A 13955-nucleotide genomic window follows, 5' to 3' on the forward strand; every position below is an offset into this window, starting at 1 on the left:
TGAGAAGATGTTGCTGTCATTTTTGTCAGAGGGTGTTTGGCCTATGTTTTCCTCTAAGAGTTTTATAGTGTCTGGTCTTGTATCTAGGTCTTTAATCCATTTGGAGTTATTTTTGTGTATGGGTTAGGGAGTGTTCTAATTTCATTCTTTTCCATGTGGCTGTCCAGTTTTGCCAGCACCACTTATTGAACAAGCTGTCTTTTCTCCATTGTATGTTCTTGCCTCCTTTGTCATAGTTGAGTTGGCTGTAGGTGCATGGGTTTAATTCTGGGCTTTCTACAGGGTGCTCATTTTAAATAACGAAATATTTATATAGAGAAAATACCCATTGTACCTCCCACCCAAATTTAACAGAAGTTAACATATTTGCATTATATTTTCTTAATTATTATTAATTAGGATTATTAACTAGAAGTCCCTCTCACTCCATCTATCTTCCCTGTGGATGTATCTACCCTTCTGGTACCATTCTGTGTAATTCCTGTGTAGATTTTTGTATTTTACTGCATGAGTCCCTATGTACAAACATATACACTATTGCTTTGCATGTTTTAAATGGCATCCCGCCATCCACAGAAACGTTCTTTTGCAACTGCTCTTTCCACTCAGCCTATGTTTCTGTGATTTTATCTGTATCGATACCTGTAGATCCAGCTTGCTTTTTTTTTTTTTTTTTTTTTTTTCCTGTTCTGTAGAATGTGTTGATGCATAGACCGCAGCTCACTTACCCATTTTCCCACGAAGGGGCAGGCCGTTTGTTTCCACAGTGAACGTCCTCACAAACGCGTCCCTGTGCGCCTGTGCCACAGTTCCCTGAGCACCTGTGCCACAGTTCCCTGAGGGCACACGCCCAGAACAGGAACCCCAGGGTCGCAGTGATGCCAGAAAGGCGTGATCTTTACTCAGCATGGCTAATGCCTCCCACATCGTCTGCCCTATTTGACTGAGCCCCAGACTAGCCTTCCTGTCCCTCCATGCCTAGCCCACACTTGATACTGTCAAGCTCATTACTTTCTTCAATCTAATGAAGTGAAACTGTGTCTCATTTCTACTATAATTTGCATTCTCATTATTACCAGTGAGGTAAAGACATCTTTCCTTATGCTTGTTGGTCCCTGGAGTCCTTTCCTCTTTTGTGAATTTCCCATGTGTTTCCTTTGCCCATTTCTCAGGGTGTGGTTTGTCTTTTTCTTACTGATACTTGCAGCTCTCTATGTATCTGAACATGAACCTTATTGGTGACAGATACTGGTCTCTTCTCCCAGACCCCAGGTTGCCTTTCAGCATTGCGTTTGCTGTCTTTTGTTTGTTTTAACGCAGAAATGTTTATTTATTTATTTATTTATTTGTCTTTTTAGGGCTGCACCCGTGGCATATGGAGGTTCCCAGGCTAGGGATCCAATCGGAGCTACAGCTGCCAGCCTACACCACAGCCACAGCTACAGCAATGCAGGATCCGAGCCGCATGTGTGACCTACACCACAGCTTATGGCAATGCCAGATCCTTTAACCTACTGAGCGAAGCTAGGGATCAGACCTGCAACCTCATGGTTCCTAGTCAGGTTCATTTCCGCTGTGCCACAATGGGAACTCCCAGAAATGTTTAACTTTGAATGCAATCAAATTTATTCTTTTTTTCCTTTAGGGTTTATGCCTTTTGTTCCTTTCTTTTCCCCAAGGTCATAAGGATTGTCAGTCTTTTTTTCCCCCCAGTTGTTTTGCATTTTTGCTTTTCACATTTGTGGCGTTAATCCTCTTGTATAATTTGAGGTAGGAGGACTCTCATTTCACCTTTTTCTACATGGAGCCCAATGGTTCTGGCCTCATGTACTGAAAAGACCCGCCCTTCCCACTGACCTGTGGTGCCACCCCCACTGTGAAATTGGTCCAGGCTCTCACTTCTGATTCACTGAACAGTTTCTCTACCCAGTCCCAACACCACACCGTTTGAATCCCTATGGTTTTGTGCTTTGGTCTGATACCTGATAGAGCAAGTCTTGGACTATTCTTAAGATTTGTCCCAGCTATCTTGTCCCTTTGTTCTTCCATCAGGATTTTAAGATCAGCTTTCATGAGCAGGTGCGGCAGGGTCTGACCATCCTGCCGCGGACAGTTTCAAGCAAGGAAATAACATGGTCAGCTCTTCGTTTATCAGACCCTCATGAATCTGTGCGGTGTTCGGAGTTGAGAGGGTTGGACTGGTGGGGACTCAGACCAGTCAGAGCCAAGAGAGACGGGCAGCAAGGGAGTGTGCAAAATCTGGGGGCCTTGGCTGTCGTGTACAGCCTGTGCGAAGAGAACGTGATGGAGGATAATGTGAGAAAAAGACTGTGTGTATACACACACACACAAACACACACACATATCTATGGTGACTGGTCACTTTGCTGTACAGTAGGAACTGACAGACCATTGTAAATCGACTGTAATAGAAAAAATAACTATCTTAAAAAAAAAAAAAAAAGGCAAATCACAGTCTGGGAGAAGCCTTCCAGGCCAGGTGACTGAGCGGCCAGCGATGCCTCCAGCCCAGGCTGGAACTGCAGGAGGCGGGTCCAGGGTCCTCCTTGGCTGAGCTGAACTGTGGTACCTTAGGCAAGTTCGCCTGGAGGTTTCACACCAACAAACAGATATGCAGGTCTCAGCTCAGAGAAGGGGGTCGGGGGGGAGGGGAGCAGGAAAGATTTAAGTGCCACCAGCCTCTCTGTTGAGTTAAAATCAAAACAAAGTGGGGAGCCAAAGAGGGAGGCCCCTGTAGACAACACCGGCATGAGGCTGGCAGCAGATATCCGGAGCCCATGGGGCAGGCAGGGTGACACGCGGGGAGAGGCAGGGGAGCGCGACGTCACAGACACCCAGGAAGTCAAGCCTTGCGAGGAGTGATCGCCAGCATCCGGCAGGAAGGCCGATGAGGGGGTCACTGGCTCGGCGAAAAGGAGGTCGGGTTCATTTCCATTGGGAATGGAAACCGGATTCAGAGGCTGGAGGAGTGAGGGGTGGAGCAGAGGAAGGCGAGCACAGGCCTCTGTCCGAGGGAGCGTGGCTGCCTGGAGGAGATCCGGGGCCCGGGACCTTCTTTTCCAGAAAATGAGAGAAGGGGCCAGAGCCGGGAGAAGGGGCACGTGGCGGCGCGAGCCCTCAGAGGGACCAGGCAGGGCTGGGAGGAGGGGTGAGCCTCAGACAGAGGAGGAGGAGGTGGTCCCAGTTCCCCGGGGCCTGGCAGGAAGGCTGGCGTGACGGAGGTGCCCGTGGAGGATCAGACCTGACAAGCACCGTTTCCTCGCGGCAGAAAATAGTGGCATCATTTGGGAGCAAGGGGGGTCCGTGAGATGAGAAGGGGGCTGTGAGCCAAGCCGGACACTCTGCATGATGCCCGCAGAGTGGGCAGACCATCTGAGCCACCCCTCTGAGCCTGACCCACTGGTCCAGCCCTGCCCTCTCCCCATTTAAGGGGCCAGCTCGCCCCGTCTCAGGTAGCAAGCAGGGGAAACCGTTACTTGTTTTCCCTCCCTCGTGCTGCAGCATGAGCCCTGATGAAGCCTTGCCTGAATTCCTTGTCTGGCCTCTTAGTGATTTCTGTGGATTAGACTCCAAGAACTTAATGGGAAACACCTTAAAGACCTCGTTTCCCAGCCACAGAAACTAGAGAGAATAACAGTGGTCGGGACCACACCGCTCACAGTAGAGCTGGGGACACGACCAGAATGAAGGGTCTCTGTGTTGCTGCTCAGTAGGGTTTGAAGCTCTGGTCCCTGGAGCTGAGGAGGACATGGTAACATTATCATAATAAAAGCAGAGTGAGCGCTAACTATGAGGTTATTTCATGACCTCTCCCAAGCATCTGCCAAGTGAGTGAATCGTTCCCACCTTTCAGATGAGGAAACGGAGGCTCAGGGAGCAAGTAACCCATCCAAGGTCCCCCTGGCAGAAACCGACAGGCCTGGGGTCTGAACCCTTGCCTGCCTAGCTTGCTCACACTCAGTAAGCCTGCTGCACCCCTAAGCCCTCCACACATTCTCTCTTTGTTGGACGTGTGGTTGACAGCAGATGGTGGCTGTGGAAGGACACGGGGTAAGCGCCCTGGACCCGGACTCAGAAGTCACACGGTTAAGCCCCGCCGTGTGGCCGTGGACGAGTCCCACCACGGGGAAACGGGCCAGGCCGCCGCCCCTCGGGTCTATCCCCAGGTTCATCCGCGTGGTCTCCTCTATATCGAGCAGGGCCGCCGGGTCGGGGGGCGCTGAGCGCAGCCCCACACTGGCTACCGGGACTGCTGGTTTTCAGCCTGGAGGCAGGGAGTGAGGGGTCAGCGTCTTGTGACCTTGGCCCACTAAGACGGCCAGGCCACGTGCCTTCCCCCAAACCCAGACCCACCTCCTCTGAGCCCCCGCAGCCCCCACCATCACTCTCTCTCTGCTCCGTTCACAGGCCCCTCCACCGGCTCCAGTTCTGCGAGGTTCAGCCGGCGGCCCACCTGTCCTGATGCATCCGTTGCGGGCAGCCTCCCCACACCCCCGGTCCCAAGACACAGGAAGAGCCACAGCCTGGGCAACAAGTGGGTGACTGAGCAACACCCCCTCTGGGTCTGGACTGAGCTGAATCCGGGGCTCAGCAGCAGGGCTGCTGGGAATGCCAGCTCCCCAGGGCCCTCCCCGCCCCGTCTGGGCGTGGGGGTGGCCACGGCAGCACGGCCTGTGTACTGGTGACGGGTTCACTGGCTCAGCAGCCGTCAGAGGAAGCGCACAGGGAAGGGCGGGGAAACAAACCTGGGATTCCGGGAGGTTCGACCCGGCTCGGTGAGCGCCTCCCTTGTGGAAAAGCCCAGAGTCCGGTGGACCCAGGACTGTCATCTGGGGAGTACAGGTGTCACGGGTGCTGCGTGTCGGGGCTCAGAATCTGTGTGCCAGCTGTTACAGGAAGCCTGCAGAGCAGCGAGCCTGCCATGGGTTCACCCAGCCCTGTGGGGCTGATAGCTGGGGACACGTGTGGCCCTCAGCATGGCTGGGGGCAGCCGTCCGTGTCCTCAGGGTCTTGGGCACAGAATCCTGAAAGGTCGGGTCCCTTCCTCCCTCTCTCCCTCCCTCTGCTTCTTCCCATCTTCCCACCTTCCTTCCACTGCTAAGACACAAGCCTCAACCGGCCCAGGCTAGTCCTGGCGTCACTCACAGGCTGGAGGAGAAGTCAGTTGCTCTCTGAGCGTTGGGGGCTTGCTCTGTGCTGGCGACTCTGCTGCGTGCCGGTCCAGCACTGTCTCCCTGAGCCCCTGCAGGCCTCTGCAGCAGGGGCTCCCTGGTTCCCACTGTAGGAGTGAGTCTGGTGAGGCTCGACCGGTGATGTACCTTGCAAGGGTGAGCAGGGCTGGAGCAAGGATTTGGACCAGGTGCGTGACTCTAGAACCTGAGGTGCCGACCGCAGGGTCACGCTGTCCTTTCGCTTGTGTGGCCCCGTCACTCATAAGCACCGTCTGCTCCCTTGAGCCTCATCCTCATCCTGGGAGGAGCAGGGCACGTGTCCTTGGCCCCCATTTGATAGATGGAGAAACTGAGGCTCAGAAAAAGGATGTGACTTGCCCAAGGTCACCTGGGGAGATAGGGCAGAGCCAGGACTTGGGTGGAGGTCCTTCTCCTGCAGCTCTCACCATCTGCTCAGGACCCCCCGGGCAGGTGTGGCTACTGTCACTCCATAGATAAGGAGCTTTGCCTCTCTCTTCCTTTCCATTTTCCAGTATGATGTGTCAGTTGAGTGTAGTTGAGAGTAAAAGTGCGACATTCCCATCGGAGAAAGCGAGGCACCTGCTGGACGACAGTGTCCTAGAGTCCCGCAGCCCCCGCAGGGGCCTCGCCCTCACCTCCTCCTCTGCTGTCACCAATGGACTCTCCCTCGGTAAGCGTCTCTGGCCTGCGCACGGCAGCGGGTGGGCCACAGCCCGGCATGTGTCTACGTCTGTCTCTGTCACTGTGCAGCGCCCGGCTCCTCACCCCCTGCAGAGAGGGCTCCCTCGAAGGCATCACCAGAGCTGGCAGGCCTTTGCCTCCGGGGCTTCACCAAGGGTCCTGGGTTTGTCCTCACCCTGCTGGTGGCCCTGAGGGTGGCAGGCAGGTGGAAGGAGCAGCCAAACATGTGCCTGAGACACACTGTCATTGGCCAGCCACTGCCAAGGCCTGGCTGCTGCCCCTGTGGGGCTCTGTGCCTGTGGGGGAGGGAGCACGTAGGGCATAGGCAGAGGTGCCGCCTGGGGACAGCAGCTGGGTGGCCACCGGGTGCTCCCTCGTGAGACGCCACGAGAGTGAGAGAGCCGATGTTCTGGGACGAAACTGCATGTCTGGACGTCGGCCAGAAATGGTGCTCGTGGCGGCGGAAGGACAGAAACTGAGCTGCTGGGGCCGGGAGGCGGGGAGGTGGGAGTCAGAGCTAAGGACGACTTTGAGCTCTGGTCACTGGTCCGTCCCCCTGCGGTGTCCAGGTCACCTGACCAGGCACTCAGGTCATTACTGTCGTCAGACAAGCGTCCTCGCCTCTGGCTGTGTCCTGGCAGCGTGCTGTGCTTCTGTAGTCTGTGTGTCTGTGTGTCTGTCTGCTTCCCTTAACGTGGAGCCCTCCCAGGACTGGTGGCAGGCTAGACAGTTGCCAGGCTCAGGGTTTGACCTGGTGAGACCTGTAGGGCGGAGGGCTCGTGAGCACGGGCGGGGGTGGAAATCGGGCAGGCGTCTCACATGCGCGTCCATGTCCTCGTGAAAAGAGGCCAGTCTCTGAGGCGGTGTCACTGCAGGAGGCAGCTGGAAGTTCTCTGGAAAGTCTGTGTCAAGCGAGGCCCACGTCTGCCTTCTGTCCAGGGAGGAGGTCATCCGACTTGCACCCGGTCAGGGCTTTACACCAGCTCGGGGCAGTGTGGCCTGAGCTCACAGGTGCCTCGAGGGACGAGTTCAGGGTCGGTGTGTTGGGGAAAGGCGAGGCTGACGCAGGAAAGCAGGCCTCATCTCAGAGACCCGCACATGCTGCTGGAAGCCCGCAGCGCCCACGTTATCTGGGCCTGGAACCCCTTTCCTTGGAGGGGCTTGTGGGCGTGGCTTCTGAGCAACCAGTCTGGAAAATGCCAGCCCGAGAGCATCCCACTGGGCGGCAGAGCAGCTGTTTTACATCCAGGAAACTTTCCGAGCCGTGCCTGAGCCCAGGCCTTGCTATTCCTGAGACAGAAAACTGAGTCAGACACAGCGCTGTCTCGTGTCCAGGCAGGAGCTCACCAGGCGGTCTCTTTCTCGGCTCCTCTGCTCGGGCAAAGGCACATGTTGTTCTGTTTGGAGCTGAAAGCCTGGGAGCGCGTGGCCGTGTGTGCATGCGCTCTGCTTGGAGCTGGGCTGGTCCCCCCCATCCCGTCACCCAAAGGGGCCTGAGACGTCTCCCCTCTCCCACTGCCCAGCCATGGGCCCTGCAGCCGCCTGGGCCACGGGTGTGGAACCCGGGCACCTCTGAGGAAGATCGCGAGCCCCTGAGAAACGGGGAGTCCCAGTGAGCCCCGAGGGGCAGGCCTGGGGAAGGCTGGGGACGTGAAGGGCACTCCCTCAGAGCCTCTGTCCAGTGCTGGGCAGCTGCTCTGTAACCAGTGTCTAGTCAGGCCCTGACCTTTGGAGAGAAAAGGGCTCATTCGGCCCCTGTCCTCACCTGGTGAGGCCTGTTTATCACCTGTGTCACGTGGGCCGGAAGCGAGGCAGTGGTGGAGCCGGGCCAGGCCAAGGCAGAGGCCTGAGGACCCAGCCCCCAGAGACGGTGAGCAGGCAGCTCCTGCCTTCGGGGGCAGGGGGAGGGCATGGAGGACCCACCTGGGGACAGTGGGACAGGATGAGCAGAGAGTCCAAAATGCAGCAGCAAAGCAAAACTCCGAGTCACACGGATGCCCACGGGGTCAGGAAGCTGTTTCTCTGGCATGTCGGTGGCGCTCAGGGCCTGGGCCCAGTGACCCAGGAGGACAGGCCACTCTGGGGCTGCCCCTCTCCTGCGAGGCCGTGGCGCTCACTATCTGTGTTCCTTTTCCAGGCAGTAGTGAGAGCTCAGAGTTTAGTGAAGAGATGTCTTCAGGGCTGGAAAGGTGAGTGTGGCCCAGCTCGGCCTCCCTCCCAGGGGAGCGGCTCAGGGCCCAAGAGAGCTGAGACCAGCCCCACCCTGCCGACCCCGCGGCCCCATCTGTGAGGCCGCTCTGTGGCTCTGCAGGGTCAGCACGGCCCAGGAGCAGGGCCAACCAGGCAGGGAGGCAGCAGAGCTGGATGGGCGTGGGGTCGGGGTCCCAGTCCCTGCTCGGAGCAGCCCCACTCATCACCTGGTCCAGGGCTAGCCTGGGAGCCTGGGGCCAGCACGTCTTCCTCAGGCCCAGCTGCCCAGGAGGCCTGGGCACAGATTTGCTCTGAAATGTGGGTTTTTAAAACCAGAAGCCTGAGGCTGGGCCTTATCTGGAGATGGGCGTGTGGCTCCGCCTGGTGGGGCCTGAGAGCATTGCACCCCTATGGCCTCAGGCCTGGGGCTGACACCCGCCCTGCTGGGCGCTGCTGAGGGCCAAGGCCATCCCTCCCTCCCCCACGTTTGACTCCCTGTGAGCCCGGCTGCCCCAATTTACCCCCTGCCCCTGCTCCACGTGCTGGCACTGTCTCTGTGCCAGGCCCCAGGTGGGCTCCGGGAAGATGGGGACTCTCAGCAGGGACCTCCCGGCCTTGGTGCCCCCAAAGGTGAAGGGCACGGTGGCACCTGTGGGGCGGCAGGTTTGCACCATCCTTCAGAGTAGCCCCTCCACTAGCATGAGCACACAGGCAGGTGCACGCACACACTCACACACACACGGACACACACATACTAGTGGGTATACACACTCATATATATGCACGTACACGTACACAAATCTGGGTGCACGTCCACCCACGTGCATTGACACAGGCAGACACACACGTACCTCTCCCTCTCCCCTGTTTGCACACCTCATCCATGCATGTCTGTGCAGAACCACACACACTCCTCCTCTGGTGCTGAAGCCTCCTGTGCCCTCAATCCCCACAGCCAAAAATGGCCGGAGGAGGTGAGTCCCACCCAGCCAGTCCCTGCAAGGCAGAGGGAGGCAAAGTGGTGATAAGTGGTCTTTGCTGAGCTCCCTGTGTGCCGGGTGCTGGCTTGGGCTCAGCCAGTCCTCAGGCCCTCCTACACATAAAATGTCCCTGTTTTGAAACATGTATGAACATGCGGGCGGAAAGGCACAGAGAGGTGAAGTGACCGCTCCTGTCTCTTACTCCCCCTGTGGGCAGAGCTGACCCACCTCCACCTTGCCCCAACCATGGAGCCCACCTTGTCACCACCGTGCCTCGTCCAGGGTCGCTGGGACACTGCAGGGACTGGTCCCATGTGGGTCAGCCAGCCTCTCTGTCCTGGTGGAACCCCAGGTGGGGGGCTGGGGAGGGAGAGGGGCAGTGCCCGAGCTCTCAGATCTCTTCCCTCTGTCCCGCTCCAGGACTCCTGGGGGGTCGTTTGTTCTCACCGGGGAGCACTGGCAGACAGGCCACCCCAGACAGGCACTGGGCAGACTGCAGATCTGGGGAGCAGAAGTTTGACGCTTCTCAGCACCAGTCAGGGCACTCCTGGGGCCACCCTGAGGAAGGTGGCTTGAAGGGCAACCCAGCATCTCCCTGACCACAGGCCAGTGGGGTGGGGAGCATTGCGTGGGTTCGCAGGCACGGTGCCAGGATCCCGAGTAGCATCCAGACCTGGACCTGCTCACTGGCTCCTTCCTTCCTTCCTTCACTCATTCCTTCCTTCATTGGCTCATTCATTCCTTGGTTCACTCATCATTCATCCATTCAAAGCTGTCGCTTAAGCAGTGGCTCCTGCCAGACACCTCGCTTGCCACTGAGGGTAGCAGTACGGTTCCTGCTCAGCACCCAGCCTGAGATTGGAGCTCCCAGGAGGATGGTGAGAGAGTTCCCGCCTCAGGGAGATGGGGTTCAGCTCCACGAGGGGAACACGGCACGCTGTAGCGTTTCCCTCCGCTCTCTTTCACTTAGAACTTAGCATGAGAGCCCCAGCCCTCTGAATGGACAGGTGCATCGGGGGCGGGATCTCTTAGGAGCACTGGCCTCAGATGGCTCACCTGTGCAGGTGGCAGCCCCGCCTCCAGCAGCTTGCGCAACGGTCCTGCAGGGAGGATGGCCTCTTCCTCATTTTCTTGGGACCTGGCTCTGGGCCCAGCCCCTCCTCTCTGAGGGGAGCAGACCACCTGCTTTGGAAGATGCCAGTGGGAAGGGGGTCCCTTCAGGGCCGCAGGCAATTCTGATGGCCCCGTGCCGGCTGCCCCTTGGCCTGCAGCTCCTGTGGCCCAGCCTCCCGCCTCGAGTTCCATCTGCCCCAGCCTCTTCTCGTGTCCCCCAGAAAGAGGCCACTCCCTTTGCACATTGCAGACTTTCCTGAAGACCCCACGGGGGAGTTGGAGAGGCTTCCCCTCACAGGCTTTGAAGTCTTTGCCAAGCATTGTTCAGTGCCTGCAGTTCACGTTGCCCCTGGGCCTCCCTGTTTCCTTACCTGTGCCCACCCAGTGCCCAGGCCCATGGGGTCCTCCCTCCACCCCGGCCTCCCCCAGGCCACATCGCTGCTGCTCATTAAAGGGGAGCAGATTCCCTCTTCCCCAGAAGCTGGGGCCTCACCCTGCCTGGGCCCAGAGGCCCGCAGCTGCTCCCAAAGAGCTTCCCCTCCCGGAGACCCGGCCCGCTGTTTGCCACAGATGCTGTAGGAACACAGCGCTCTCAGCATCTCCATGCCTGTGTGGGCAGACAGTGGCCTTGGAACAGACTAAGGGTGTGGGAGAAGGACCCATACATAGGGAGAGGTCTCAGCTTCTCCCTCCCCAGAGGCCAGGTGGCGGGCGGGGGCGGGGGGCAGCTCCTTGCTCCACAACCCTGAGGTTTATGGACCACAGCCTGCAACTGACTTGCCTACCAGCCCCTTGGCCCTGGCAGCAAACTTGGCCTTGGCCAGGTAAAGAAATGGAGCCAGGAGTTCCTGTCATGGCTCAGCAGTTAATGAATCTGACCAGTGTCCATGAGGATGCGGGTTCAATTCCTGGCCTCGCTCAGTGTAAGGATCCGCCGTTGCCATGAGCTGTGGTGTAGGTCGCAGGCGCAGCTTGGATCCCGAGTGGCTGTGGCTGTGGCTGCGGCTGCGGCGTAGAATGGCAGCTACAGCTCCTATCGGACCCTTAGTCTGGGAGCCTCCATATGCTGCAGGTGTGGCCCTAAAAAGAAAAAAAAAATGGAGCCAGATACCAGCATGCAGGACAGGGAGGCCCCGGGCCAGTGACCCCCCACCCCCGGCACACACCCCTCCGCTGGGGGCAGGCCCAGCTTGGCGGGCCAGCCTTAATGCTACCGTGAACAGGCCGGCAGAAGGGTCTTGTCATCTGGCCAAGGGTGGGAGCCCGTGGCCCAGGCTTGCGAGTGTGCCTTCCCTAGTCCACAGCGGGGGCGTTTTGGCCCTGTGGTCAAAGGTGTCCTCGGGTGGCAGCCCAAGCCCAGGCCATGCCCAGTGCTTCCCTGAAGCGGCCGACCCACCAAGCGCCCACGCTGGAGCCCCCAGAGTCCCGGGGCCCCACTGGCCTGTTCTCTGTGGGAGTGGGCCGGCTGCGGCCACGGCCACCAAGCCCTGTTCTTGCTGGGACCATGGAGTGAGGGTTCAAGGAGCCGAGGGGACCTTCTGCTGCTGTGCTCACCCTCCTGTCCCTGCAGCCAGCTCAGCCTCAGCAAGGTCACAGCCCGTGGGGAGGGTCAGGAACAGATTGGAGCCGCGAGGCGGCCAGACCCAGGGAGGTGTTGTCCCTCCTCAGCTGCCCTAAAGACCCTCCCCTTCTTCAGGGCCCACAATGGAGACAGAGCAGTGGTCCTGGGTCGGGGCCCTTGGGAACCAGAGGCTGGAGTCCCCGGAGAGGGGGCGAGGGTGGGACTTCCCTCCGGTCCCAACCTGCCCTTCTCTCATCTCAGTGTCCTGGGGGTGGGGACAGAGGAGGGCCCTGCGTCACATCTACTTTCCCGAGGAGGGAGGGAGGGAGAGGCATCTTCAGCGTGTCCTTGATGAGCTGGAAAGCAGAGACCACTGAGCTGCCCGAGGCCGGCCTCCCGCGAACCTCAGGCTCCTCCGAAACTGCGCGGGGAGCCGGGGTCGTCAGACCTGCGGGCCAGGGGAAGAGCTGCTTCTGTATGCCTGAGTTGGCGCTCAGGTGAGATGGAGACTGTCAGCCTAGGAGGTAAACTTTTCAGATGAGGTTTTTAGCAAGAGCCAAGCGGAAGCTAGGCGCGAACACCCGTGTGTGTGTGTGTGTGTGTGTGTGTGTGTGTGTGTGTGTGTGTGTAAGCACCGTTCCTCTGGGTTATCTCCGCGGGTAGAGCTATTTCGTGAGTGTCTTTTCTTTTTCCATTTTATCTGTGTTTTCTACAGTGGGTAAGTGTTTCTTTTATACCCCGGGAAAAAGTAGCATGTAGCTTTTTAAGAGAGGATGTAATCAGAAACGTTTGCCGGTCGACTTTTAAGAGGCAGAATACGAAAGCACATCCCAGAGCTCAGTGCAAAGGACTCAGCCATCCGTCCTTTCTAGTTTGATGTTGCCAGGCTGCGCAGAAGGGCCTTCTCACCAAGACACGGGTGCTGGAGAGACGAGGAGGCAGAGGGGTCCTTGGAGGAAGCCCCTCTTGTGGGAGAGGGAGCGGGAGCTGGAGAAGAGAGAGTGCCAGCCTCCACCCCACCCCCACCCCCACCCCACAGAGCTGTTCTTTGTCCTTCCGGGAAGGGGAGGCTGCAGAGGGGGCTGATCACAGCTCACTGCTGAGGTGGCAGATTCCATCAATGACACCAGGTGCCCTGTGGTTGCAAAGAGGACGTGAGCATATGACAGGAGAGTCCAGCAGGGTGACCTGAGTCAGACACAGGGCCTGGGGTGGCTTCTGGTAGAGGCGATGGTTCTGCAGAAGCCAGGGTCACGTGGTGAAGAGCACCCCGAGGGGCCCTCCAGGGCATCCTGGGACCTGAGGAGGCTGAGGCCCGAGTCTTGTCCCAGGATGGGAGAGGTGGCCCAGGAATGCTGGGTGTCCCTCAGTCTCTGCAGGAGAGGTAAACTCCGTGGTGGGCCCTGGTCTCTGAGGTTCTGAGCATGCCTCTGCAGGGAGAGGCCATGGTGGCTTCCAGACACTGGCAGCTGTGCTGGGAGGGACCTGAGGTCAGGCTGCTTGTCTCGCAGTGACCTTGGGCATGTCTCTTAACCTCTCTGAGCCTCAGGTCCCCCACCTCCCCAGGGAGGATGCTATAGGAAATACTTGGCACACAGGTGGAGTAGCTACGGTCGGGAACTTACCTTGGGATGCGTATGGATCTCACTCAGTGGGACCCTCTTGCCAGCAAGCAGGTGATCCAGGAGTCTAAGGCTGGGTAGGGTGAAGAGAAAATTGCCCACATGGCAGCTCGGTCATCATGGGGTGGGTGGACTGCCGTGAAGGCAAGCGTCCACCAGCCCTGCTGGCCTCCAGGGTGACACTGAACCTAGGGGAAGGGCCCCTTTAGGAGGTAGCTGGCCCCGCGTGTGCTCTAGGGTATAGAGGAGGCTGGGCGACACCATTTCTGTGCTGTGCGAGGTTGGCTTGGTCTCTTTAGCCCACGGCGTCTTCCACATCCCTAGGGAGACCCCAGGAAAGTAGAGTCAGGACAGCAGCGCCCCGAGCCCACTACCCCCAAGTCAGAGCCTTTAGAACACTCTTGCCTCCCCGGAGAGATCAGAGGACTCTGGCAGATGCCTGGGATTGCCAGGGGGCATGGGGCCTCTTGAGCCCCAAACTCTGCCGCCTGTTGGGAGAGAGAGGCAACATTCTGCCGTGATCCTGAAGGCGAGGGGTCCACTTGGCCATGGAAGTGCGTCCATGAGGGTGGCTGTTTTCAGGGTGAGGGGCCTC

The 13955-nt window shown here is 58.4% G+C and overlaps 1 protein-coding gene across 29 annotated transcripts in view; it reads left to right on the forward strand.

Moving 5' to 3' along the window:
- Nucleotides 1-13955, forward strand: part of RALGPS1 (Ral GEF with PH domain and SH3 binding motif 1) — a 334371-nt gene that overhangs the window by 301283 nt on the left and 19133 nt on the right. For 14 of the 29 annotated variants that reach the window (XM_084996223.1, XM_084996237.1, XM_021069096.2 and 11 more), the window contains one exon: nt 4429-4555. In XM_084996223.1, the coding sequence (XP_084852349.1) occupies nt 4429-4555 (127 nt within the window). Of the gene's footprint in view, nt 1-4428; nt 4556-5725; nt 5884-8031; nt 8084-13955 lie in introns of all 29 variants that reach the window. The other 15 variants (XM_084996167.1, XM_021069060.2, XM_021069027.2 and 12 more) reach the window with 2 other exon arrangements.

The sequence above is a fragment of the Sus scrofa genome, chromosome 1 (genome assembly GCF_054392235.1).
Source record: "Sus scrofa isolate SSC_HxYL_T2T_F1_AM1 chromosome 1, Sscrofa_HxYL_maternal_Yorkshire_Landrace_v2.0, whole genome shotgun sequence".
Classification (NCBI taxonomy): Eukaryota; Metazoa; Chordata; class Mammalia; order Artiodactyla; family Suidae; genus Sus; species Sus scrofa.